General features: G+C 36.6%; 1 protein-coding gene across 3 annotated transcripts; it reads right to left on the reverse strand.

Moving 5' to 3' along the window:
• Nucleotides 1-431: 431 nt before the first annotated feature.
• SNX16 (sorting nexin 16) lies at nt 432-25,860 on the reverse strand. Of its 3 annotated transcripts, none has more exons than XM_048068372.2 (8): nt 25,754-25,860; nt 21,157-21,620; nt 17,318-17,404; nt 13,387-13,535; nt 8,384-8,453; nt 4,584-4,720; nt 2,243-2,359; nt 432-1,952 (listed from the first exon to the last, which is right to left on the reverse strand). In XM_048068372.2, the coding sequence occupies exons 2-8, from the start codon at nt 21,526-21,528 to the stop codon at nt 1,844-1,846; spliced, it is 1,041 nt and encodes a 346-aa protein (XP_047924329.1). In that variant the 5' UTR covers nt 21,529-21,620; nt 25,754-25,860; the 3' UTR covers nt 432-1,843. The 3 variants fall into 3 exon arrangements, with proteins under 3 accessions (XP_047924329.1, XP_066849224.1, XP_066849226.1); XM_066993123.1 differs by having other exon boundaries at nt 25,654-25,806; XM_066993125.1 differs by lacking the exon at nt 25,754-25,860 and adding an exon at nt 25,586-25,640.
• Nucleotides 25,861-27,645: the final 1,785 nt, after the last annotated feature.

The raw sequence follows: 27,645 nt of genomic DNA on the forward strand, positions 1-27,645 counted from the left end.
ATCCAAGCACCTTTTCAAGATTTTTTGAAACATTTATAGTTGTAAAGCTAACACTAATATACACAGTTCAATTACCATCTCAAATATACAAGTGACATCTGACAAAAGATAACGTGAATTTTCAATATGGTGACATAACTTTATTGAGTTCACTCAACGTCTCTGAGGATTCAGGTAGACTATAAAAAAGATTAGTTCCTTTTATATTTTAATCTTCAACAGAAATACAGTAAGTTTTTTGGTGTCTTGTTACAACATTCTCATTCATTTTCACGCAAACAATTTTTGGTACAAACAGAACTCAGACTTAAAGCTGAGTAACTGTACGAAATCATGTGAGGTAAAAAATGTCTCTTTCTAATAATATTTTTATTCTTTTACCAGACAAAGCATCAAACATTTCTTCTACAATGGAAAAGAGAAGACAGGTGTTTTGTCCATAGTTTTATTTCACCAGGAAGGTTCATACAGTTCTGCATAAAGGTCATTGTATGCACAGTCTGATGTACAAAGCTCCCTTTGAAAACTCCAGCACAAAGACACTGCATATTAACAACATTAAACAACGATGTGGGTGGTATGGGAGGGGGGATTAAAACAAAACAGCATTCTTCCTATCGGAAAAGCAGAATAAAACAAGGCACTTTCAGTAAATAAGTGAAGAACAGAAACAATCTGTATCAAATATTCCACAAAGCTGAGCAAGAGCACTGTAACAAAATTCTGCAGTAATGAACAAGTAAAATACAAAAAGGCACTACATAATCCTCTCCCTGCAACTCCCCTTTTCTCAACCAATTAGCCAACTGAACTTGGCACAATGAAGTCTTAATTATAAAGTGCATCTCCTGTCTCAATATGTTTTGAAAAATAGGCTTTAGAACACATGTAGCGATATCCCCACATGTACAATATATTGAAACAAAAACACATTGCAACTAGATTCAATCTAGTACTGAACTGTGCAGAGAAAAATATGGCTTCTTCACAAGTCTTTCATTTATCTCCATATAATCTGGAATATTTTTAAACAAACATGAATGCATTAGCAAGATAAGAGGTAGTATTCCAAGTAAAAGGCAAACTCACCGATTTTATTGTTACATGGATATATGGCAAAGGTATCCCAGGTTTTAAAAGCAGCATTATCAAACTAAAAGTATTACAGCATGCTATCTTGGGATGAAAATACACAGTGTTTTGGGGGTCTCATATTAGTTCCTTCAGCAAAAATGACCATTTCTTTTTTTTTTTTTCTTAAAATGTCACACTATAATGTTGTTTCGTAAGTATTTTTCTCTTGGTTAAGTTTTCCTATTGCATTGCATTAAAATTTCCAGAGAAATATTCTTCAACTTTAGAATTTAAAAACAACATATTCTACAATCTTATTAAACGTAAGATGAGTTCATCTTTACTTTAACAATCATTAACGTATGGCTATTAAGAATATGAAAACACAAACACCAAACAGATGAACACATTGAATGTGTCACATCAGTGGCAACGTATGACATGCTAGTTAAATGTGTTTGTTGATTTAAAGTTTATGCCACTCAGCTATGAAAGTCAGCCAAATTGTGTATGTACACTATCTAACTTTTAGCTGATTTTAGCCCTTATTAGACTTTAATATATTAAATATATAAAGGCTAGATAAAAACTGAACTCAAAGCAGCACTGGGTATATTTCTTATGTTAACAATTTGTAAGGATTTATGTAAACATTCAATATGTGCATTCTTGCTCTTTGCTGTAAATTCTTTACAGCTACTATACGCCCCTACCCACAGAGTATGTCCCAAGCACGAAACTTTCCCAGGTAACAGCAGATGCTACTGATCTATTCTTCTTCATCAGCAGTATATGCTACTTCAGCAACTTCAATTTCTGGTACAGAATTTTCAGGCAGAGAGCCGCTCCAGCATGCCTCATGGTTCTCTTTATCTGAGCTGCAACAACAGATCAATAAGCTTTGTCAAATGGAAACTAATAGCACTCTCTACAGTCATTTTATGCCTGCAATCTACCAAACATTTACAAAGCTTGTTCAGTTTATCACTTACACTAGATCTAAGACCTAAAATCATCCATCCTGATGGCCTTTATGAAACATGGGATAGCTACAGAGAGGTGCAAAAAAAATGCTGAATTCCTCGGCTGTGCAGAATAAGACCAACCATTTAAAAACATACTTTAAGAAAAATTAAAAACACATTTTAAGTAAAGTAATAGTATTTACCAGCCATTCTCACCCAGGGTACCCTGGTCTGCTTCTACTGCAGAAGACTCCACCTCACCACTGCACTCACTTTCTTCTCCTGACATTTGACGAGTCATTTTTCCTGAAGATAAATCCCTGTAACAAGTAAGAACAGAGTACCACCAATCTATTTATAACAAGCATTCATCAGCAAAAAGCTGTTTGTTTCATTTTAAACTTTACAGTTTCTGGGAACCTATCAACCTCACTCCTAACATGACCCATATTCTTTTTATTACTACAGAGGTGCAGGGTTTGCACTGGATAGCTATTTAAACTATTTAAACAAAATTCAATCCTCTTCTTGTATCTCAGTTTGGTAGCTGTACAAAATAATTCAGATCCCAGAGAAGTGACTATGACTTTAGGTATGAAATTAGAAGCATATGATCTACGCCACGTTCATCTTGCTTCAGTGGCAGAAGGAACAAAGCCAAAACACAGAAGACAGACAGACAAGATGATAAAAAGATTTCTTCAACAATTTCACAAGTTTCTCCATTGTAACTTTAGATGCAAGTTTGCCAGAGTAATACAACCTCCTACTAAAGGGACAGGTAATACTTTTTTTCTTAACAGCAACATAAACTGATGGTCCAACTAACCTGACTAGAAATGGAAACTTGGTCATGTAAAATTATCTACAAAAAACAAAACCAAAAGAACCCTAGTTTCCAAAATATTTATCTGTATGGAAAACAAACAAATTTAGTGTTGAAATCCATCACTTGAATTGGAAAGTCTTACAAACAATTTCACGTTGAAAATAATTTTACTATATTCACTTTTAAAATACATGTATATATTTGAACAACTATTGTTTCCATACCTTTAACATGATTTTTAAGTAATACTTCAGTATTAATTATCTAATTAATTACTGGTCTATCTTTGGGCCAAACCCAGCACGGTATGTAAAAGCCTGTAAGTCTGATACTTCATCCAGTTTTTCACACACATTTTAGGCACCTGGCCTTTAGAGTGCAAAGGCAGAAGATGCTTAATTGTTGTTGGGCCATCAGATCAAAACATTTCAACAAGGCAAAGGTAATGTTCATTCCTTTTGGGTTCCATTCCTATCAGACAAACTGATTATTGTTTTTTAAACAAAGTCACAGCATTACTTGGTATCTTACTTTTACAGCTAAAAATCACAGGTGTTATTTTCCATCAGCACTTCAGCTACTACTTGACTGATTTTCAATACTGTTAAAGCATCTTGAAAACAGACAGGGTATATCCGTATTAAAATAAAAAAGAACAATGAAACAAAACATCTGTCTTCCAGGAAAACAATAAAGAAGAGAAGCCCTTCTTGTTACTCATGGCTTCTTATTTTAGTTTTAATCATACAAAATTTCTTGCCACAATGTTTTAGCCAAATATAAGTTACTTAGTTTTCATTGGCTATTTCAGCATTTTTGCCAGTACTAAATCATGATTTTCTTGAAAAAGAGGAAAAGCATCTTTTAAACTCTCAGTTACTTGTCTTCAGGAGTAGAGTTACAAACTAAATATAGTATCAGAAATCTCAGTAAAATACACCAATTCCATTTAAATCCTTTTCCAAATCTAGCCTACTTAAACCATACATTCAAAAATGTAACTTGTTAGTCAACCTGGAAATGCCAGAATTAGCAACCTAAGCAATATTGAAGTACACATACTAAAGCACCCATGGGAATTTAGTCCTTTGCTACGGAAACCCCACAAAGACTGGCTCAGCAGGCCCAGCAGGACACTGAATATTAACTCCCCTGCACCTGCTGCAAAATTTAGCAGACATGCGCCACGAAGCTCTCCTATGAAACGCCACCAATTTTTTTCTTTGGATTGAAACGGACAATCTCCAGTGATATTTAAAAGCTATCTGTGGCAACATTCCAGGCAATTCAGAACTAAGTTAGACATTAAAACAGGCATATAGTCGCTTTATCATGATGTTCTGTCAAAGCTTTGAGTACAGGGGAAATATTGTAACTCAAAGCAATTTTTCCACTGCTCTCACCTCTATCAGGGCACTTCACATATCCAACATTTCAAAAGCAGAATAGAATCTTTACCTTTTCTTTACAAGATTTAAAGGATTAACAAACATAATCCTAGTTACTTTAGAGGGAGAAGACAGGACAACACTTTTGCAGTTATTTGTATTGAACAAAAGCTTTTAGCCAGAGAAAGATTACTGAAAATACTGCCTTGTGTGCAGTTATGTGGGAAAATTGTTTTCAAGAATACATTTAAAGCTGGTGCTTCCGACTATCCAGAGAAAATGCCTTCATGTCAAAAAACTCCTAGAAGTCCTACAATTTCTACATACCTAATTCTTCTTTCAATAGCATCTATATGAAGTTGTTTTTCATTTAACAGTTTCTTCAGTGATTCCACCTCCCTTTGTTTTTCAAGCAGTTCTTTTTGTAGACGGTAATTTGTTTCCTCCAGAGTTTCACAGAAAGCCTAAGAAAGATTTAAGAACATCTTCAATTTTACTTCAGTGGATTGCCTTTGTTGATTTTTCTTTTAGAAATATCAAACTGCAACAGAATTGTAGCTGCTTTTCTTTGTATTGATTACCATAAAGAGCAACATACTTAAAAAAAATAAAAAATTGTCTTTAATAAAACATGACACTTTGCTTTGAGCAATGAATTTATTATACTATATTGCAATACAAATACTTTACTGCATCCTTTGTTTGTGTCACAATAAAATAAAAGGTTTTAGAGAAAGAGGTTTCCCTCTTCTGACATGCAGTCCCTAATATTGAACCTTTTGCCTATACAGAACATCAGCTGAAATCACTTACTCCCTTTGTCCTTCATATAAACTTTGGTTTCACATAACTTTGAAGTCAGTTTCCTAGATCTAAGTAACAGAGATGCTAAAAATATTCAGAAAAAGTGAATATTCTTCACTTATACCAGATAAAGATAGAAAGTTACAGTTGGGAACCAAATAGCTGTTGCAAATATGACAATCATAAAAACTCTAAGACCAATATATTTTTTTTTTTTAAGAAGCTTAAAGAAATATTAAGAGTACTGTTGACTCAGTCATAGCAGGTATTTTGCGTTACTCTGCTGAGGATGACATGTATATAGCACACCCTGAAGAATTTGACAGTAAGCAGTCTCAAGACTTCACATGAAGAGCTTAACATATAGTGCAATATTCACTGAATGCAGGAAACAATCAAAGTGTTGGCACAGAGCCTGGTGATCTACTACTGGTAAACGTGAGCCTACCAACAGTCATGTGCAATTCTGATTTAATAATTTACATGTTCTTGCTAAATAAGGAAACCCATTACCGAGGCTCTCTTGGATTAACATTACATGCAACTAAACACTAATTCATAGAATTCACTATATATAAACATTTTATATGATGTTAACTGATTCTCACTTAAAAATGCTGCTACAACTGCATTCCTAAAAGTGCAGTGTTTTTCAACCCAATAACCATTTCTATTTTTTTTTTTGCATTGAGTTTTAATTTCTTTTATTGACAGAGATAGCAAATTTATCTTAGTTGACAAGCATTTAAGACCAATCAGCTTTATCCACATCTTCTAGAGCCAAGAACACATTACACACAATTCAATCTTCACGCAGCATTTTAGGTGAACCCTAGCAATCATTTCCATTAAGCATTACTCCTGTTTCATCCAAGCTAATTAAATGAATTCTAGTGCATGTTGTAAAACTGTTTGGGTTGCTGCTGGCCTAACTGAAAGTTGGCCATCATCTCCTTAAGAATATCATTAAGTTATATAATTTCTACCTTTGTATTACGTACATACAAATTTCCCTATTCACAGAAAAAATAAAAATATTCTATAAAATATTTATAAAAACTAAAAATTTCAGGAGATCAGACTTCAAGCTCTTCAAAAAACTGCTTAGAAGAAAGAATCCATGGGCTACCAGCCTGGAAAGAAGATGAGTCCAGGAGAGCTCATTGATATTCAGTGACTACCCCCTCCAAGCCCGAGACAGGTTCATCCCGACAAGTAGGAAATCAAGCAAAGGTGACAGGAAACATGCATGAATGAGCAAGGAAGTGCACAAGCAGTGGAAACATAGAAAGATGACCCAGAAGGAGCTGCTCTCTGATCTTGCACTGATAAGAATTAGGAAAGTAAAAGCCCAACTGGAACTTAATCTGGATGTAAAAAGAAAGAAGGAAGTACTCTGTACATGTACATATTCAACAAAAGGAAGACTAGGGAAATTGTGGACCTGCTGCTGAATGGAGTGTGAGAACTGGTGACAGATGGCACTGAACAGGTTGAGGTACCTGATGCCATCTGCTCCTCAGTTTTGACCGGTAATGCTGGTCTTCAGAAATGCAGGCCTCTGTGACCAGAGGAAAAGACAAAGAAGGGCAAGACAGACTTACCCTTGGTAGAAGAGGATCAAGTTACGGAGCACAAACCGGACATACGTAAATCCATGGGGCCTGACAGTTTGCACCCGTGAGTGTTGAGGGAACTAGCTGATTTTTAGCTTAGTGTCCAACAGGACCCCAGAGACCAGGATTCAAAGATCATCATCAAAAGATAATTAAGGGACTGGAATATCCTTCACATGAGGAGAGGCTGAGAGAGCTGATACTCTTCAGTCTGGAAAGAGAAGGCTCGATGTGATCTTATCAATATGTATAAATACCTGACAGGAGGGAATGAAGAAGAGCGAGCGACACTGCTCAGCAGAGCCCACTGACAGGAGGCAATGGTCACAAATTTAAAAAAAGAGGAGATTCAATCTGAACACAAGAAAACACTTTTTAAAAACAAACAAACAAAAAAAACCTCTCCCATTGTGAAAGTGATCAAAAACTGGAGCAGGTTACCCAGAGAAGTCATGAAGTCATTGCCTGTGGAGATGCTCAAAACCTGACTGGACATTGGTCCTGGGCAACCTGCAGCAGCTGACCCTGTTGAAGCAGGGTGTTTGGACTAGGTGATCTCCTAGAGGTCCCTTCCAACCCCAACCACTCTGTAACAAGATGTACTAACCCCAGAGACTAGAATTTCGTGACAGCTACGTCTGATAAATTTCTAGAAATGGTTAATGGACAGCAGTTAACTACAGCAGCACAACTATTTTAATAGTTTGTCTAAATTTGTATGGTGAAAGAATATCCCTGACACTTCACCACAGTATGCATGACTAAAGTTTCTAGAGAAGGTACATTAATTATCTTAATTATCTGAACAAGTAATTCCTGTAATTTCAATCTTAGCTATTTAATGGTAAGTTGCTTAAGATGAAAAGTAACCGTGTAGAAAATCAAACAGGAGTCCAATACACAAAATATACCAAATCATTCAGACATACATAGCAATGGAACAAAAGCCAAAGCACTCCCACTTGCACACAAAACAACAAAATGCAAAATATAAATTTAATTGCAGGAGCTTTACTTAACATTCATAATTCTGCAGTATTAACAATGTACAAGCAATTCCGAAGCATTTTTATTTTATCAAGTAAGAAAACTAAGATGACCAGTTCTAGACACACTTCATATAGCTAAGCATGCCAGTGAAACATACTTCTAACAAAACAGACTGCAGCATACAGTATTTATTAGTTGTCCACTGTGCTCACATGCATGTTGTAAGCCTGCTGCCTTACAAACTACCTGACACTTACTTGCCACCACTCAGTTATCTGCAAGAATACTATTTTCAGTGGTAACAATTACTCCCTTCATTACATCTCACAGAAAGAATATTTTACAGCAAGGCTTGAAGTTTATGGTGTACACATTGTGACAATGTGTTGAGTAAGCCTTAAAAAAACACCTCTACTTATATTCAGAACAGGACTACTTCTACCACTAGTAGTTGCCTTTAAACAAACAAACAAATTTCATACACTATTCATAAGGGCAAAAAGGAAGCGACTGTATCTTGGGACAGGGATCAGGTATAGCAGTCAAAGATCATCAGTGTGCACCAACTATCAGCAGACTCTTGTCAGTTTTAGAAATACATACATTTACAAATGTTTGTGAAAGGGTGGAAATGTTCCATTTGCAACATCCCAGCATATTTTACAATGTTTCAACAGCTACTGCTTTCTACTGCCTATCATATTACATAGCACTTACCCTGCTCTCTTCTAGACTATCAAAAGGACCTGGAGGATCATCCAGACAAAGAAATTCTCTCACTGCAAGGCTTTAACAGATAAAATAGAGTGAATTACTTAAAGTACAAAAAAGCAACAATACTTACAGATGGTGATACAAGGTCATATTACTTTAAGGATGCAAACATACAACCTTGTATTACTCTCAAGTATTCAAAATAATGTCAATAAACTAGCAAGTCTCACTGATATGTGTTAACTAGGGACAGTTTTTAAAATATAACCTAAGAAGTTGCACAAGTACACTGAAAAGTTTTCAAACAAAAGGTAGTATTCAATTTAGGACAGTTTTTTCAAATCTTCACAGACTGTATCTTCAGAATACTACAATTAATTACCAAGTAATCTATTAGCAATTCTGTGCTTGCACTCACTACTTACAAATCCCTAAATCATTTCTTATTGCAATGAATGCCAAAAAAAAAAAAAAAGAGGATCCAAACTAATTCCCTGTCTCTTCCTCCTAAGTCGAAAGGTGAAGGCAAGAGGAAGAAGTTTTCTGCCCTGCTCTCATTCTCTACAATTGAGGCAAATGCGAAGTACAAACACAAGAAAGAAAACTTCTATCTAGCTACCAATCTGATCGAACAGCTTCAGATTCAGCAAGGAGAATGGAAAGTGACACTTCTCAGCTAACATTGGTTATGACATCACTTTCAGTTTTACAATGACTCTGAAGAGTATTGATCTAAAATGCATCCTGTACTGAACCTTTATTTTGTTGCTGGATTTGTGTAAGCCTGTTTCAATTTCTTTTTACAGATCTGAAGATGCAGGGGTTTATTCAGCCAACGGCTGGTGAGAATTTTTGTCTTCATATCCACTTTCACCCATGTAGCCCTTACACCAACATGAAAAATTCCTCCTATAGTAACGATCCATTCCTTTCTCCACTTAAAGTATGTGAAAAGTTTCATTTTTTTTTTCTTTTTTTTTTTTTTGAAAGTCCTCTCCACTGGCTTACATAAATCATTCCATGACTTGTGCAAGCCACAGCCTAAACTTTCTTCCACATAAATTAATAAAATTCTACTAATAAAACTAACATTATCTCTCCAACTAGCTCAGAAAGTGATCGATGGTAAAAGTCGATAAAACTGTTAAATTATTAGAAAAATAATCCCAAACCAACTGAAAAGTTATTCAGCCATATGAAGCACATTTTCAAGGAAGTTTTTTTTTTCCATCCAGATAGTTTCATCAGCTTGTTTGAAGTGACCCTTCTCTACCATGGTGCTCAAACCCATTTTTTTAATGGTTGAATTGCTCTTTTCATAAAGATGAAAGTTGTGCTGAATGAACTCACATGTGCCTAATGCAGAAGAATTCATTATATGGAAACACTTCTGCTCATCATTCCTCTCCAGTATCTTCATGCTTGACTCATACAGCTCAGTTCAAACATTTTAAAATATTTAATTTCTACATGTCATTAGTAATTTTATTTTGAAGTGTAATATCAGAATGACAGAACATACAGTAATGTTTATGCATGAAAAAGCAAATATGCAGAAGATAAATGTGCAAAAATATTCAATCTACAATCTACTTCTGAAAAGCCATACCCATTTTTTGTTCTCCCTACAGCTGCTGGCAGAACATTGTCTTTTTATATTGCTTTGGAAACTTCTTGAAAGCTGTAGATTCACTGTACGTCAAGAAACTGAAAGCCACAGGTCACTGCAACATAAGACTACTGAAAACATTTTTTTTCTTTTTTTACTAACATACCCATCTGATGGCATAAATATTCACTTGCAGCCTAGCTTTACTCTGAGAGCCCGCTTTCCCCTCCATGTGTTATACCTCTTCCTTTCATTTAGCAAAAAGAAGAAAATTCTGTCTCTAGAGTGACAGTTCACAGAAACCTTCCACATCACATAACAGAGACTGCTGTACGTGGCTTCCTTTCCTTTATGCCGCTAAGCCAGCTGACATCCTTCTCAATGAAGGCTGCAACGCCAGCGCACACCCGTACTGAAAAGGGCAGGAAGGCGCAGGAAGGACAGTGCTGCACGAGAGATCTGTGACAAGACTCAGCAGCCACGTTTTCCCTTTCAAACTGCTTCTTGTACAGGGTGGGGGCAGAGGAGAGCCATGTCATTTATAAAGCCTGATGATACTTTTGTTTAGCAGGTTAAACTTCTTTCTGACACTTTGTGGAATTTTCTTGAACACATTAAACTCTGTATGCGGATTTCAATTTGATCTTCCACTGAATTCTCAATATAAGGCAAAAGATAAGAAATCTGCAGAATGCAGACTCTAAATTTACTCCTCTGCATGCCAAGCTAATATTTTATCTTTAAGCCGCTCGGTGTATCTATTTTAAATAGAAATAGATTCACAAAATGACTTCTTTATCTGGAGTGCAGATTTTCCTCACAGTCAATACACCTCAATGATAATACAGTGCATAAAGAGAAGCGAAAGAGACTTTTCTTCAAAGAGAAAAGGTCCTTCGCTTTTGGTATGACCTATATAGTTTGATGTATTTGCAAAATCAGAGAAGGGTGAGATTTTAAAAAGAGGAAGCAGGGTCAGATTCTCACCACTGCTCATGTAAGGTGTAAATAATAATTGAACAGTAACTATTACTCTCTGGTAAGTGGATAAGAAATGAGACAGATCAAATTTATCTAATTTTAATCATATCATGAGGAATCCAGATTTTCCACTGATACAAACATTATATCCTGTCAGGGTATCTTACGTTTCAGAGTTTATATTCTTCATACAGAGCCTTACACAGCCAAGAGCCAGGCTTTCTTCAAAGCCATGTTACAGTTAACTACCTGCTCATTAATCAAAGTAAAAACAGATTCCACAAACATTTAAATTCCCTTCTGCATCTGATGAGTGAGTTGCCTTCACAACATTTTTTTATAATTATTACAGACGATTTTATCCAGCATAGACCACCATCAAGATATAAACGAGCTACCTCAAATACCTAGCTAGCTGCAACAACATGAAGCTCAGCACAAACCCTTCAGAACTATTCAAGAAGACTAAAAGCCCATCCAGCTCACTGGTTTACCACACAGCAGCGTAACATAACTGACATTTACAGAATTCCTTTTCTTGGCACAGCTATTACTGTGCAACTTAAAAACCAGGAAGTTCTTAACCTTCACAGCCATATATTTGATCCAGATGATCATGTTTAACACCTACTGACAGAGAAACACAGACGTTGATGTTTCTGTTTTGAATTGAACCCATTTATGTTTTGAACCAGTTTCTGTTTGAATCCATTTATGTTTCCTGTCTCAAACATCTCACAACAAACCTTCACCCGGTAGCATGACTTATTGAGAGATGACTATGAATCATCCGAAAAATTAGCATCGTTTACTCAGCCTTCTCTATCCCCTTGATGATTTCACGTGCCTTGCTTAGCCAAGCCTTTCCCAAGATGACAGACTAAGTAGAGCTGAACTTTTCTGTGGATGTTTTTCTGTAGTTTTCTCAGTATTTCTAGCAGACCCTCTTTTGAAACTGAATACTGTGTTTTACTACTGTACTATGTGGAAGTGCAACTCAGATTCCCACAGCAATAAAGTATATTTTTGTTTACTTTCAAGTTCCTCTTCATCAATTTTTATTTATCCTTTTGACTATTTCTGGATACTGAATTGATTGAGAAAACTATTTATATCAGTGCAAATGGTTCACTTCTATGTTGTAAAATCCAATTGAGTTTATGATTCTGTATGTATATGCTTACTGCCATTTTGCACTTGTAACATGTTATTTCATCTGTTAGTCATTCAGTGCCTAACAATCCTTCCACAATACTTCATGATCTCTTTGCTCACTTCCAGATATTCTGAACATTGGTGTCTAGACCTGTGATCCAGGATTCCATATGTAATATCCCTAAATTTCCAAAAACCTTTTTTCCTTACCTTTCAACTATTTTATGTGATTTCTCTCCTAACTACTTGTAAGATAGATTTTCCTCTTCAAAAGATATTACTTTTCCATATATTATTTGTTAATCTGCTTACAATATATATTTTTTTTAAATCACAAGCAGTACCACAAGCGAAACTTACTTACTGATCTATAGTTCCCAGACTTGACACTCACATTGCTTATGAAAAGTGCCAAACGTAGTAACAGCCATTCTTCCAAAAACCTAAAATAGATGTGGGCAGTAGATACTCTCATACAACAGCCTAGCTATTTTATGTTTTAGTTTACCTAAAATTAAGGGAACGCTATTTACTCTACACAGTTTTTTACTCCTCGTGTTTTAATGAAGTTTCAGTTAAAGGCAGTTCCTCAGACTGATTCCTCAAAGAATGGTTTTGATACAGTAACCTCAGAACTTAAAATCTGAAAACCTTCTCCAACATCAGAAATAACTGCTCTGCCTCTAGCAACTTACTTACTAAATTCCTCTTTTGGCCTATATTAATATGATTTTACATTTCATTTGCCAAAATTATATTCTTCTCATCCTCCAGCTTTGGGAGAATCTTCCAGCTGGTATGAAAAATAACATTGTTCAAAGAGACCTCTGCACTTTGTTGCTTAAACACATTATGATTTTTAGACTCTTCTTACATCTTTTTTTTTTTGTTTTGTCATTTACATTTACTCATGTAAAGCAATCCGTAAAGGTATTTCTATTACTATCATGTAATGTAAATTAAAAAACTTTAATGCACATTTTAAGAATTTATTGCATAACAGTGTAGGTACTTAGCACTGTGCAAGCCTAACACTTAATCTCAGTATAGTTTTCAGTTAACTATGTGCAACTCCTGTTTTTTGCTTAGATTAAAATGTGATTAAATTAATAGGAAACCAAATAATTAATATTATGAACAACATCAATGTTAACAAAAATCCATTACTTTGTAGCTCAATGATACATTGTTAGAATCTAGTAGCCTATATGATGGGTTGGAACACAAAAAACCAAATGGATAGGAAAATTTAATCACATACCAGTTAGCAATATCTTTGTGAGCTACTAGGTTCTGGAGAAATGCTTGTAGTCCCAACTGTCGATCTTCCAAGAAGTCAGGATTATAATTATCCTTGAACCAGCGCTTTGGTGGAAGGGCCAATCGAAAGCCTGGAAACATATCTTTTAACTAAAATAGAAATCAAAGATGAATGAAAATAAAAAGTCTATATGAAATACTGAATCTGATAAAGGCATTGACTTTATTGAGAATCACAGGTTCCTTCTGTCTTCTGTTAAGTTCAAGCACTAGGTAAGTTCCACAACAGTAAATAAATTTAAATTATATACAGTATAAGTTTTGGGCACAGTTCTGTCACTTTACCTTAGGCAATCAAATGACCTCTCAAATTTAGTCTATAAAAAACAGGACTGAAAAGCTTTGCTTTGTTATGTAATGTCTTTGAGTCAGTAAATGTAAGAAAACTACATAAGTAAAAAGTAGCAAATGAGTAAGCATTTCAGTGGTGCTTCTTCTATTGTATGCAGGGATAGCAAATACTACATAAATAAAATATATAAAGCTCACTACAGACCTGTAACTCTGCAACTCATCTTTTCTTGAGGACTTTAAGAATGAATGATGACATATGCATGGGATCCTTCTAGTAAAGAGTAGCTCTTTTTACATGGAGAATATTAAAGTTTCAATATGCATGGATGTGGCATAATCCTTAGTACTGAGACACGCAAAAGTATATTTTTGGCTTACTTTATTTTTAATGATCTTTACTAAAACGGCAGAAATATCTAGAGTTTTTCTGTGAATTCAAAATTGAAATATGCGAGTGAGTGGAAGATGAAATTTATATAACGATTGAGCCATCCAAGCCTGCCTGTTACCTATTTTTCTAATATGCATGAAAACCAAAAAACATTAAAACTTTAAAAGAAAATTTCTAGATGCCCTTTCTTAGAAGGCATGCTTCAGACACAAACCTCAAGCAGGATTTAGAATCAACAGAAAAAGCAAACAGCTTTTTACAAAAATAGCTTTCCCTCAATTGCCTCAAGAACAGTTTAACTGTTTTGTGAAGACGGGATCAAAGAAATTTCCGCCAGAGATACTGGCATATAAAGCAAATTCATTCATATGTATCTTCCAGTGATAGGAATTCCACAAACTGTCTTGAAAACAGTTTAGTGTTCCATGTTTGCAGAGCTCCAAAATAATTCTTCACTTGCAATCTTGATTCTTGCATGGAAAAATTTTAGCTTTCTGACAATAAGCTTTATTTTTGTATTTTTTAATTACTTTTTATAGACTCTTGGAAGAGGTACCGGGTGGTTCAGTTAAAAAGAGATACTGTATTCCAGCTAGAATCTCCCTACAGTTTAACAGAATAACCACAAGTGGGTCACAGATGCTTACAGAAGTACTATCTCATAGCATGCAAAGGATGCTTTTTTAAAAATCACATAATTGCATATTTAATTTGTAGCCCACAATAACTACTAGTTTCTTATTTATAGAATGGCTTATTCCCAAAGCCTCGATTCTTATTTGTACATTTAAATCTTCCCACTTTCCTGTTTGCTTACTGAATTTTATCTTCGTATTAGACTCTTCTTGATATTTTTAAGTTTATCTTTGGTCATCCAATGTTCCTTCATCTCTACCAATATAATACGACACACGTAAGTATCCTTCGTGATCCATAAGCCCTCTTAGTTAACGAAATACTGAACAGAACCAAACTCAGAAAAGATTACAAAAGGAGTTCCTGTGTTATCTTAGTTGTACAGATGACCACTGCCAGGAAAGCTTTTCAAGCAGATGGATTTCTGCTTTAATGACTTCATTTGTCTGGTTACGTAGATCACACCATTTATTTCTGAGGAAAGAGTATGCCTACACACAAGATTACTCCTGTGAACAAACACGGTATGAGAAAGCTAGCAGCTATCAGCATACCGATTTTCAATGGCAAGTCCTGAGGCGTTCTTTCTTGAACACTACTTGGATGCATAAGGAAAAACCATGGGGTCAAACAAGTTATGCTGGGTGTGGCTTCTTGCTTGGATCCAGCATCTTTTCTAGACATCTCTCCCCTACATTGTCATGTGATAGCTCATGCGTGTCACATGAGGCAGTGTCTCAAGGAAAATTAGCTAACTTCGTTGTTCTTAAGATGGGTCATTTCATTTTTCGCTCAGTAGCTCTCCAGGCACAGTGATAGCCTTGACAGAGCTTCTCTTCCCACTGTTTTTGGGAGAGAACAGCACTTCCCACATACTTCTTCGATCCACTACATGTTCTTAAGAGATAAAACTTACATATCTAGCCAAATTTTAGCCTTTGCCCCTAACATGTCAAGTTCTGTCACGTTCAACATACTCTCCGATTTTGTTATTACAGCTAGAGACAGAGTATTTCAGTCTTCATTGTATCATTTGCTTTCTGCAGTTTGTTCTCAAGTATTGGCTTTTTATTTTCCTGCCTTCTTCCCTTACTTCTGTTTCTAATGATTTATAGAAGTTTACCTATTGCTCTTGGCTTCCTGTGACAGCTTATCTTGCACCTCAGCATTTCTGCCTTAGTCTTTACAAGTTTGTACTACACTTCTTGTACTGATCTGTTATGTGTACATGTTTTGTTTTTTTTGATCTTATTGACGTATTCTTTTCAAGTCTTAACCTTCTGCTGCACTTATTTATTTTGTTCCTAAAAGGAGAGTTCATGGTTTTCAGCTCTTTCGCTCCCATTCAGTTTTATTTTATTAGCTGCTCTGTACTAAAAATATTTCAGAAACTAGTGGAAGTTATGTCCAAAACACTTTCCAGGGTCCTACTGCTATCTGTTTTGCTCATTTATTTCTCACAGAGGTCAGGACAAATAAAGAATGATATTACTAAATTCACTAGCTGCTTCTATTAGTTAGCCAAGTTGCATTCATTTTACCTAGTCCTTCTGATTTTATCTACACACATCCGAGTTCTTTTCACCTTTTCCTCATTTCAGTCACTGCTGAAGTTTAACTCTCAGTTCAGTCTGGACATCTGAATACACATACGTCTTATATATGTCAGGCATATACTTTACCTGGTCCTCCTGAAAAGCCCTTCCCCCTCAGTTAATACTTCAAATCAGGATTCTCATAGCAATCAGTTATTCAATTCTGCTGTCATTTAATGCCAAGCTTCTAATATAATTTCAGGGAAAAAATAATTTGCCACCAACCTCAAGAAAGATGGTAGTTATTTGTTTCTTCTGCTTTTTTGCTCTATATAGATAATAGTAACTGAGATTACTAAACATTATTTACCAATTCAAAGACTTTTTGCTTTTTATAGAATTTTTTTTACTTTTTTGAATGTTGTAAAAAAATTAATGTTGCTCACCCAGAACTTTTTAATAGGAGTCTGTATCTTCAGCTTTAAAGATCTGATATAGTATTTCACAATTAAGACACTAAAACCAACTGAAAACTGACCAACATAATTAGAACTTTCAGTATTCATTAAACTTCAGTTTTATCAGCCTGTGCCTCTAGAAAAAAGTTTGTTGCACTGATGAAGAATAAATAATTATTGGATCATTCCTGCAAAAGTATACAAGCTCCTAGTTCTTTTTCCACACAGGGGATGCAACTAGTGAATGTTATTTCTAATCCATCCAATAAAGGAAATTAAATATAAAGTATGAAGTACACTAACAGACGGAGATGAAAAAAATGTCTTCTTTACGCTAAATGTATGTTTATGTGTCATATATGTTTGTATGTCTATTCACATATGTAGTCTTCGCAAAAATGAGATACTGTTTGTCTTTCATTAAGACAGTATATGTTATGTGCAGTGAAGAAGCAAGGAAAGAAAACAAGTGACAAAAAAAAAGTAAGACAATGAAAACAAAACATGAAATAAGAGTAAAGTAAGTCAGATGAGAATTTACCAATGTGTAGTTCTCACCTTGTCATTAAGCCTGGAGAAATCAGTGTACCGTCTGAAAACCACCCAGCTTTCCTCTGGACTTCTTTTTACTAGTATTTTGTACACCTGTGTGGAAAAACAGGACTATCAGAAAAACATGCAGAACTTCAAAATGCATTGGCTGTAAGGCTGTAATTACCCTTTACTTCTTAATGAAAAAGAACTCTCAGGAAAAAAAATGATCAGTATAAACATTATGAATGAATTTCAGATTTATAAAAGGACTTTCCATAATCCCCTAATATCTTTAACTACTTTCTGTCTGAAAGAAATGGTTTGTGAAACTGCATCTTGATTTCTTCTCCAGAAAGAAGAAAGCTATCAGCTTTCTTCTATAGTCTCAGCTATCAAAGAGGTAAGTGACCTACTTTAACTATTGCTGAATTATCGTTTTACTTCATAATCCTTAAAGCCAATCTGCCTTTAAGATGACTGTAATAATCACTTACTGAGTGTTGTATTATTTGACAAGGTCTCATCTGACTTGACTCACAAGCAAAAGTGACGCAGGATAAAAATAAGATGCTGCTTTGGTCCATTTATCGTGAACATTACTCTGCCTAGAAAGACAGGAACTATGACCACTTCCTGTGTTAGCAGTGTCAGAATTATGATACTAGCACTGTAGAACTAAAGTAATGGAACCTTAGAAACAGATTTAGCAAAACAGCAGCACAGCAGTTAACACTGTTTAAAAGCCAATGGATAATAACAAAAGACCCTTTAGAAGGGCGATCTACAAATCAAACAGATTAATAATTAAACGCAATGAATCTAACAAACACAACTTTATCCAGAAAATATTAAACCATGTCTAGGAAAAAGAATTCTCATGTCACAACCTTACTTTTTCCAACATAAGGAAAATGACTTTGCACTTGCTCTGGATTAGCTTTTCCAGAAGGTGTTCTCTAATTAAAACTGATAAAATACAAGGAAGAAAGAGGTATTTATTGGAATTGTAATGATAGACATTTCACTTAATTACTTTTTAAACACTTTCTAATCTGTTTCATAAAATCTTTCATTTTTTTCCACAGCAGGTTAACTAATAAATATATTTTTCTTGTTGCAGTCCCAACATACAGCCACACAGCTACCCAGCTTCTGTACACCAGACACTTAACCATTTTCAACATTTCTTCTTTAAAATCTTGTAACTGCTTGCAGTTTAATACATTACACAGGCTACACATAACTACAGTGAAAAAGAAAAGCATTCCTTGAGCAAATACTTCTCTTATCTACTTTTTAAACACAGAACTCTACTTTCAAGCAGCAGCATATGCAGACGTCATGGACTATGGTAGAGGCACTATTGCAGTCATGAGCAAAAGGTTATTAGCTTTTCAATTTATTCTGTAAGAGATGCCTCCAAAGATAGCATGAAAAGGTAACTCTTTTTTTCTTGCATTTTCTGTGCTTGCCCAAATGTTTTAGCTTTCCTGTCGTAGCAAGAGTATAAACACTTATGTTACAAAAATTACACGAAGCGTAACTGCTAAATAAAATTGTGAAGACTTATTGCTAGTACACAGGAAAAACACAGAATATTGCTAGTACACAGAACAAGCGGCTTTGCAGTAGTTTTTCTGATTTACAGGATGTTCAACTAAAAGTTCTGCAAATACATTGTTTATAAATGCACATAAAAAACAAGCAAACAAAACCCCACCAAACAGCTAGTCTGGCCCTTGCTTTGAGCAGCTAAATAAATATTAGACAACGTAAAAAAATTCTTTTCAAGTTATGTGTACATAATTGTAATAAAAAGCACAATCAGCTCGTGATTACTGACTAAGAAAATACAGTTAACCTGAATCAAACATTTCTGGTTTTCTTGCCAAAAAAAGGCTTCCTTTCAAGATTTGTAATTAATAAACAAACAGGACTAGGCTATTACAAAACCAATTGTCAGTTCCTTCACACAATTTTTTGGGTAAAACTACAATGTCAACAGAGTGAAGTAATTTCAGTTAATCCTTAATCACCTTATTCCACAAGGACAAGATATTCAATGAAAATATGCAGTATTCAGTAACAACTTTTTAGCTGATTCAGCATCTCATCGCTTTTTACTTAAACCACCTAGAAATGATAACTGAACAATTCAGGGTTGTTAACAAATTTGAGATCATCTGCTTACAGGCGGTGATGTTTTTTAACCTAGCATTTTCCTCCCCATGTTTCAGCAGCTAGACACTCCAACATACACTAACATTTAACTTTTTACATTTGCCCATCACCCAGCTGGAGCAATTCAGATTCACAGTTTTGAGAAGTATGACATTAACAAACAGTTAAAAAACAAACAAAAATTGCAACAACAAAAAGCCCTTTAGCAAATGAGTCTCCTCTCTAACTTCTACTGGTGGTTTCAATTTAATTTCCACTGCCTTCCATCTCATTGATTTTTGCATTATGGAAGCAACCAAAATTTCTAGCACTAATGACTTACTAGTTTTAATGCACACTAGCACGCTTATTTTCAGCATGCAACTGAAAACATAAACAGTTAATTACATGCTTTCAGAAACAAAAAAAAGCAACAGAAGTGAATTAAGAAAGAACAAAAATGCACCCAAGCAGTTTAACCATGAAGAATGCTTCATTTGTTCTGTAACCTGGACTTCTAAATTCAGTGACAACTTTGACTCCTTAATTTCAGTGCGGCTGAAGCACATCCTACGTGCACAGTTGATTAAGCCTTGGCATATTTTCAGATTAAACTGTGTCATCTTAACAATACTACTCATTGTCTTATTTTTGAATGTATTGTTTAAAAAGGAATCTTCTCATCTATATGTCACAAAAATTTGGCTCTTATGCTACCATGCATGAAGATGTTAGAAATTGAAAACCTTATGGCAAGTCCATCATTATCACGTAATTAAAAAGCAAAGTTATTTAATTCTTTGCAAGAAGAACTTGATGATTTTACTAGTATTTGAAAGATCAAGTTATTAGCTTCCACACATACCTATCTAAAAGAAAACAGGAAAAAAAATGTTTGTCTGCTATTTCCTCCTTTCTACCTATTTGTGACAAACATTAATTAATTACGTTCCTTCAGAAGAGCAAACAACTTCCATCAGTCCCACAAGCATTGCCTAATAATCTCTTAGAAATGTTTCAACCAGTCCCACAAAAACAAGTGCACAAAGGCTTTAATATATTTATGGCTTGTCAAAAATCTGAATTGCCAGCTACTGAACATTTTCAGAAAAATCAATACAAATCAGTTTAGCTGGTGTTCTGTCATAAGATACTCCATGTGATATCTCACTCTGATGTATTCAGAACTACATCTACAGAAGATTTCCAGTAATTAGAAACTAAACCTAACGATGCAAGAAGCTGTGAACGTTTGTACTTTAATGCAATTGTTGTATGTTACTAGTAACTGTAAAAGGTAAATAATACCAGGTTGTTTTATCATTAATTTCAAATACAAGACTACATTTTGAGATGTTTAATGATCCAGAACTTCTAGAAGTTCAATTTCACAAGAAATGGCAACTTTGCAAGATTTCTGACTTTTTGAGCAGATATACTTGACACCTGAAGTACAATGAAACACTTCCATTCCACATACACAGTTACATGAAAGACTGTTTCTGAGGCTGTTTTTTCCACCTGCATAGTGGGAGAGATATTTTCCTGATATTTTCCTGTCAGGCTGCAGAACTCTGAAACAAGACTAGTGTTTGTGCAGTGCTCCAACATCCCCGCAAGATTAATTAGTGAAAAAGAATGCAAAGCACGTTCAGTGATTATCTTGTCATTACAGAATGAACTATACCATCCCAAAAACTTACAGTGAATTTTGCCCTTTCCTCCATCACCTCATAGCCCAATATAGTAGGCGTGGACGGTCGATCCTCCCAGCTCCTGGAATCTGTATTCTGCTCTATTTCTTCTACGGGCTGAGTACAGTATTCTATGGATGTATCCATACCTGTAAATTTAGTCCTAACAAGTGGACTACTACACACAGATGACGCAGAACCAATCTGGTCAGGCACGCTCATCTTTTTAAAACTACCAACGGCAGAGTCCTCTAGCTGTCCTTTTGAGGAGCTGGAACTTGTTGAGATGCTCCCAAAAGAAGAACGTCTTTGGTTTCTGTTTGTAAAGCTGGATGATGAGCTTCCAATAGGAATAGGAACAGGAACGTATGGTGTTGCCATCCTTCACGGAAAAAACACTCAGTTTCAGGTCCAAGAGTTTAAGGTTTGTTCAGTATATATGCCATGCTTTCTCTTCTTTTCAAAAACAGCACCTGCAGTGAAGGTCAGAAAAAAAAAAAAGCTTTATTTATTTATTTATTAAATGAAAGAAACACTAAGATACTGCTTTAGAAGAATTTGTATCCATACTGGGATAGTAAATAGCAATATTGATTGGTAAACATTTTCACAAAGAATTTTGCTTCATATAAAATACTGCTTTCAAATTATCTCTACAGTTCCAGAGATAGCTCTTCTGGAGTTCTCTGCTTTTCACAACTATTAAAATAAAAATGATGGAAAGTGAGATTATGAAAGAGAAATACTTTTTCCTTTATGAGATAAGTAAAAAATTTTCTTGAAAAGGTAAGGAACTTTTAGGCATAACCTAAAAAGTTCGTGGAGGTTTAGTGGCTGTTTAGGACAAAGAGTAGAAAAGCCCTTCTCAGGATTGTTTCTGTACAATGTCCATGAGCCATACATGCAGGCAATATTATGCATGACATGAGCAACAAGAAAACAGTAAACAACATGGGTGAGAAAACATATTTGCATATCCTATATATATATATATATTCACTGAAGTATGATGCATCTGTTTTCAAAGCAAAATATTTTTTTTCAAAACAACTTTTGCATATAATGGTGCAGATATCTGTAATAACTGGGCACGCTTTCTGTAGCTTGAACTATGGCAATTAAGTTTTACACGCATGTACATCAAAAGCAGTGTTGTACTAGTAACTAGTTTTCCATTTCAGGAGATTAAAATGGAAAAAAAAGTTCAAGCAAAGACGGTGAATCAAAGATTTGATATTGTTCTACAAGAAAATCATTTCAAGCTAAAATTAATCTTTTGTGTACACGTATGTATGTTTCTAAAAAAAAAATAAAACAACAGGCTCAACCTGCCAAAAAAGCACCATCATCTCATACCAAAAGGAGTGTTCTTACAAGATGCAAACGAGATGCTATCTCTTTGGATTAATGGGATTTGAGTCACCACCCATTTCACCCACAAGTACACCAATCAACCATGAAGCTGCAGGCGGCTGTGAAATGGGAAACTGTCAGCCTGATTCATACCATATATACAATCAATCATCTACTGAAGCAAAAACCAAATGAGTTTTTTAATTGCCAGGGTGAAGTTTTCATTCTCTTCTTTTAAATAAATATTAGAGAACATCAATAAGTAAATAAATACAAAATGAACCAGTATCAAAAAGAAAGGCTGAAAAATGCTCCTGGAAGAACTCATTCGGGGAAAACAAACCAACAAACAAATTTCCTGAGCCCTTCAGGAACATAGGTGAAGGCTTCACATGCTCTCTGTGTGTGAAAACTCAGGGAAGATGACCTAAAGAAGCTGTTTCAAACTGGCAGCAGCTCTGCAAAAGTAACTGCTTCACCGTGGAGTGAGGCTGGACAACCAGCTGCATCTGAGAAAACAGAAACACCAGTGTCATAAAACACTCCTGGTTTACTTTGCTGGTCAGGTGCAGGATTTGGACTATCCAGCAGCTCCTATTGCAGCACAGTCCTGCGCTTGGCTGCGTGACTTAACTCCACAGATCAGATGGCTGACGTGCTTCAGCATCGCACAGCTGGAAAGACGCAAGTCACACCTGTCTTGAAAATGACATTCTCCACTAGCAAGACTATGATCTAAATCCCTTTTGTCCACCTGGATCTCAGTAAGCAAATCTGCCTTCTGCCTCAAATTAACTTTGCTTTGATTTTTAAGACAGGCAGAAATATCAAGATGTGATGTTTTCTCAGGCAGATTTCTCTAGCACTACAGTAGCCCATATAAAATACTGAACAACATAACACCTGGCTCCAGTAAATGTTACCAGCATGAGGAACTGAAAGCATCCCTTTAAAGAATGCCCTACCCAGTGATGTTCCTGGGACGTGTGGGATTAAATCCCCATAAACAGAAGAATACAGCTGAGTATAAGGTTTACAACAAATCAAAGGACTTGTAAATAAATAAATTAGTATTTAGTATTAGTATTATCTCCTGCTGATTTATGAGTCTAAACAAACACATTACGAATCAAAACAAAGGAAAATAAGCCCACACCTCAGGGAACCTGTAATATTCACCCAGGAATTCTCAGAACTTGGTGAAGGAAAAAAGCCTGTGCTTTTCAGCACTTTGTCTTTTTGTCACTGTTGTTAAAAAAGACATTTTCATGTTACAATGGCTTCTGGACAGTGCCTTTTCTAGAAGAACTCCCTTCTTTAAAGTGAAATGCCAGTCAAGAACTAACTACCTTGAACTTACTAACACCCTGAAATGCACGCACACGTTACTGAAAGGATTAACATGAAAGGATCTGTAGTGCAAAGCACCTGGTATTAAGAATCCTACATCCACGCTACACAAGCTTCAGCAACTTTTATTTCAGACTAGCTATAACTTGGTACCATTGACACTGAATGTTTGTTTGTAGCTGGACTGCGTTAGGTCTGCTCCCAGAGTGCATTTTTGGTTTTATTTTCTTCTGTACACTTTAAGACCATCCCAAATTGTAAGCCAGTTCATACTAAAGGGTGACAATCCCAACATTTGCTTGTGAAAGTCATTCTTTGCTCAAGCTCACAGTATACACACCCATAGTTAAATAAAAGGAGCTGATACTATCAGTATCTCACCCATGTTCCTATAACTCTGAAGAGTAACAGAAGAGTATTCTTTGAGCAATGGAAGCATCCGGTCAAGTGAGCTAACGGCATGCCATGTCATTTAATACGATATATGTTTTTCAAGGAAACAGAAAACATAGAAGGATATTAAATCAGAACTTACCATACTTATATGCATATGCAAATTCATCTTAAACTGTAAAAGTATCAAACACTCCAGATATCTAAAATATTTGTTATGAATTGCAACAGGGTGTAAAATCACATTAATATACACTTCATAAAGGTTAAACCTGTGAAAATGGCACAATGCTCAAAAGAGGGTCACAACTCCAGGTCTTAAGTTCTTCTATGTATATAGAGGCTTACTGCCAATTCACGTCACAGAAGAAACAGAAAGCAATTTAATGAGATACTTTAGGACAAGTCACAGTGCTCCTTGCTCACATCATTGCAACAAGGAATGAAGATTTAGGTGGGCACTATTCAAGCTTCACAGCAGCCTGGGCTCACACCGCTGGGTTAAACCAGAGGAACGATCGCACCCCACCAACTTTCCAAATAAACAGATCACTCGTGACACCTATAATATAAACCAGCTGTCGCGCTCTCTTTCTTGTCTAAGTACTTAACTACCTTACTCGTTAATAAGAAATTTGCTCCCTGTTCAGAACCCGTGTTTGGTTCAGTCTGATCCCCAACTGCAAATTAAGAATGAAATAAAAAGGTGACAACATTTGCTGGACTTGACTGCTAAGCGTGAAACAGGATAGGACGGAGTCCCAGGAGCCCTGCCGTCACATGCCACAGGACGGCCTGACAGCAACGTACCCTGCTGGGTGTTTACAGCGCTCGCCTCCCTTTTTGTAGGTGAGGCGAGAAGGCTACAACAAAACCACTTAAAAGGCTTTGCCTCCAATTTGAAGCTGTTGCAATTCCAACCCCTTTTAAAAGCTAATGGCTTTTAGGCTCAGGGAGAAACACGTAGGCCATCCAATTCAAGGATAACAGATCATAAAACAGAACAAGCCTTATTTAAGGCTTGTAATGGGATTTAGAAGAGTTTCGGCTACGCGATACCACTCAGTTACAGTCAGCAGGTCTCTGCCTGGGCGACCAAGCCCGGGTGACCCGTTTTTAGGATTTAAGCACTACGGCACACTGGTTCCTTAAGAACTACAGCAAAAAATTAAAGAAACTTCTTGCTGTGTTCGCTTTTACAACTCCAAAACAGACCAACCAACCAACCAACCACCCCACGACGACTCGGTGCCGGCTCGGCTCACCTACGGCCCCCACCTCCCCCCTCACAACCCCTCACGGGGACCCAGGCCGCCCCCCCCCCCCCACGCCCCAAACTAACCGCCGCGGGCCCCCAACCGCCTCAGCGCCGCCGTACCCCCGCTGCCGGCCGCCCCCCGCCCCGCTCACCCGCTCGCCTCCCGCCGCCGCCGCCCCGCTCGGCTCGGCTCGGCCCGGCCCCGCCCCGCCCCGCCCCGGGTGCCGGGGAGGCGGGCTCGCGGCTCGGTACCTGAGCTTAGGAGGAGGAAGAAGGCGCGGGGCGGCGCGCGGACTACAAGTCCCGTCATGCCCCGCCAAGGCAGCGCCGGGCGGCTCACGGCGGCGGCTTGCCGCGCGGCATTTCGGGAGCTGTAGGCGGCGCGTGGCGTGGTGGGGATTGTAGTTCCAGAGGGAAGGGGCGGAACGTGGGGGGTCCTGCGGGCCTTGTGCGCGGCCGTCACCGCAGCGCTGCCCCGAGGGTGGGCAGGGGGCTGCGGGACCCCGGCAGGGCGAGCCTGGCCCTGGGTGGGACGAGGCGGGCTGTGAGTCCCTGCTGCGCAACCCCTGTGCTCTGCAAGTGGCGTGGTTTTACCGTCATGTCGCTTTAACGTCATATAACTTTAACGCCGTGGCGCGCCACAGCGCTGCAGGTCACTGCTATGTCGCGATAGATTTTGGCGTGACTGCTTAACAGCTGTGGTAGTGGCGTTCCATGTTAAATTTCACGGATAAAGGCGACGAGTGTGTTCTCCGCAGGAGGAAATCATTATTTTTCTTGAAAATGTGGGAAATAAACCAGCCTTGCAGTATCTCAGTGACTTGTGTACGTAACGAGGAGTGTGATATTGTGGAGAAAGTGAAAGCAGCACAATCTGTGTCCAAAAGTGCATTATCTTCATACACCTTATATTTATACACCAGACATTTACACACCATACAGATACAATACACACAATTTCTGAGAAAGTTCCTCCATTGAGTTTCCATCCTGAGGCTGCCACGTGTCTATTTTTCTGGAATTGCCTTTATTTTTATTCCCCTACACCCTGCCCTTCAGTCCTTTATCTGGAAGGTATTTGAGGACTTTGGATATTTGGGATTTCTGTGTGTCAGCAGCTTGCTAGCACAGTAGCAGTGACTGCTGTCAGACCTCACCATGCTCACAGCTGTGGGCGCTGTTAGATGCTGGAACAAAAAATATTCCCCCTCGTGTTTGAACCCAGCACAGTTGATCTGATTGCTTATAACATGCCTGGTACCTTAAAACCTGGCCAGTGAGATGATCCGATCTGTGATCGCAAACAGTAGCGTAGTCCTGTTGCATTACCCCTTCAATATATACTAGTCTGGGAGCTAGTGTCACCACTGGAGTGTAATGCTTCTTCTGCTGGGATTATATTCCTAAAGTCAAAGGAAATTGTGTTTTTATTTTTTATTTTATTTTATTTTATTTTATTTTATTTTATTTTATTTTATTTTATTTTATTTTATTTTATTTTATTTTATTTTATTTTATTGTGTGTGTCATTGTTTAAATAGCACATCAGACTGGAATTTATTTTGAATTTATTTTTTTAATTGATGTTGTTCTTTTCAACTAACTTCCTCAGATTTGGCAGGGTAGCTTGCATTCATCATGAATAGAATTAATAGAGTTGAAATGCATTTGTCAAAGACTGGTACAGAAGCCATGGCACAGGGAACATTTTTGGATCTAATTATCTGTTTAAATTCCCAAGTCTGTTTCAAATATGTAGTACTCAACAGGGGTAATATACTGAATTTTTGAAATGCGTTATATAATGTCTGAGGAGATTTAATCAATTGCATTCTGAAAATCACACTGCTGAACATGGTATGCTCAACATTTCACTTTGTCTCAGTCAAGATACAAATGTCCTCTAGCATATAGAGTTGGAAGAGAAAAACTGCTAGAAACCAGAGAATTTGAACTTCTATTTGGTCAGAACATTTTTTTTCTATAGTAGTTAATCACATCTGAACCATTATCATAGTTTAGTTTTTATTTTTTTTCTGTAAATATTTTAAAGTTTGCTACCTGTTGCAAGCTACGTAAAAATAAATAAATAAATAAATAAATAAATAAATCCATCTCTATCAACATTTGATAGTTATGCATCT

Source organism: Anser cygnoides, chromosome 2 (genome assembly GCF_040182565.1).
Source record: "Anser cygnoides isolate HZ-2024a breed goose chromosome 2, Taihu_goose_T2T_genome, whole genome shotgun sequence".
In the NCBI taxonomy this organism is placed as follows: Eukaryota; Metazoa; Chordata; class Aves; order Anseriformes; family Anatidae; genus Anser; species Anser cygnoides.

Bases quoted from the DNA above. Each gene is read 5' to 3' on its own strand.
- SNX16 (XM_048068372.2), bottom strand. From the start codon at position 21,528: ATGGCAACACCATACGTTCCTGTTCCTATTCCTATTGGAAGCTCATCA. The intron at 4,721-8,383 runs GTAAGTGCTATG...AATCTTTCTTAG, and splicing joins ATAGTCTAGAAGAGAGCAGG to GCTTTCTGTGAAACTCTGGA. The intron at 2,360-4,583 runs GTATGTAGAAAT...TACTTGTTACAG, and splicing joins GCTATTGAAAGAAGAATTAG to GGATTTATCTTCAGGAAAAA.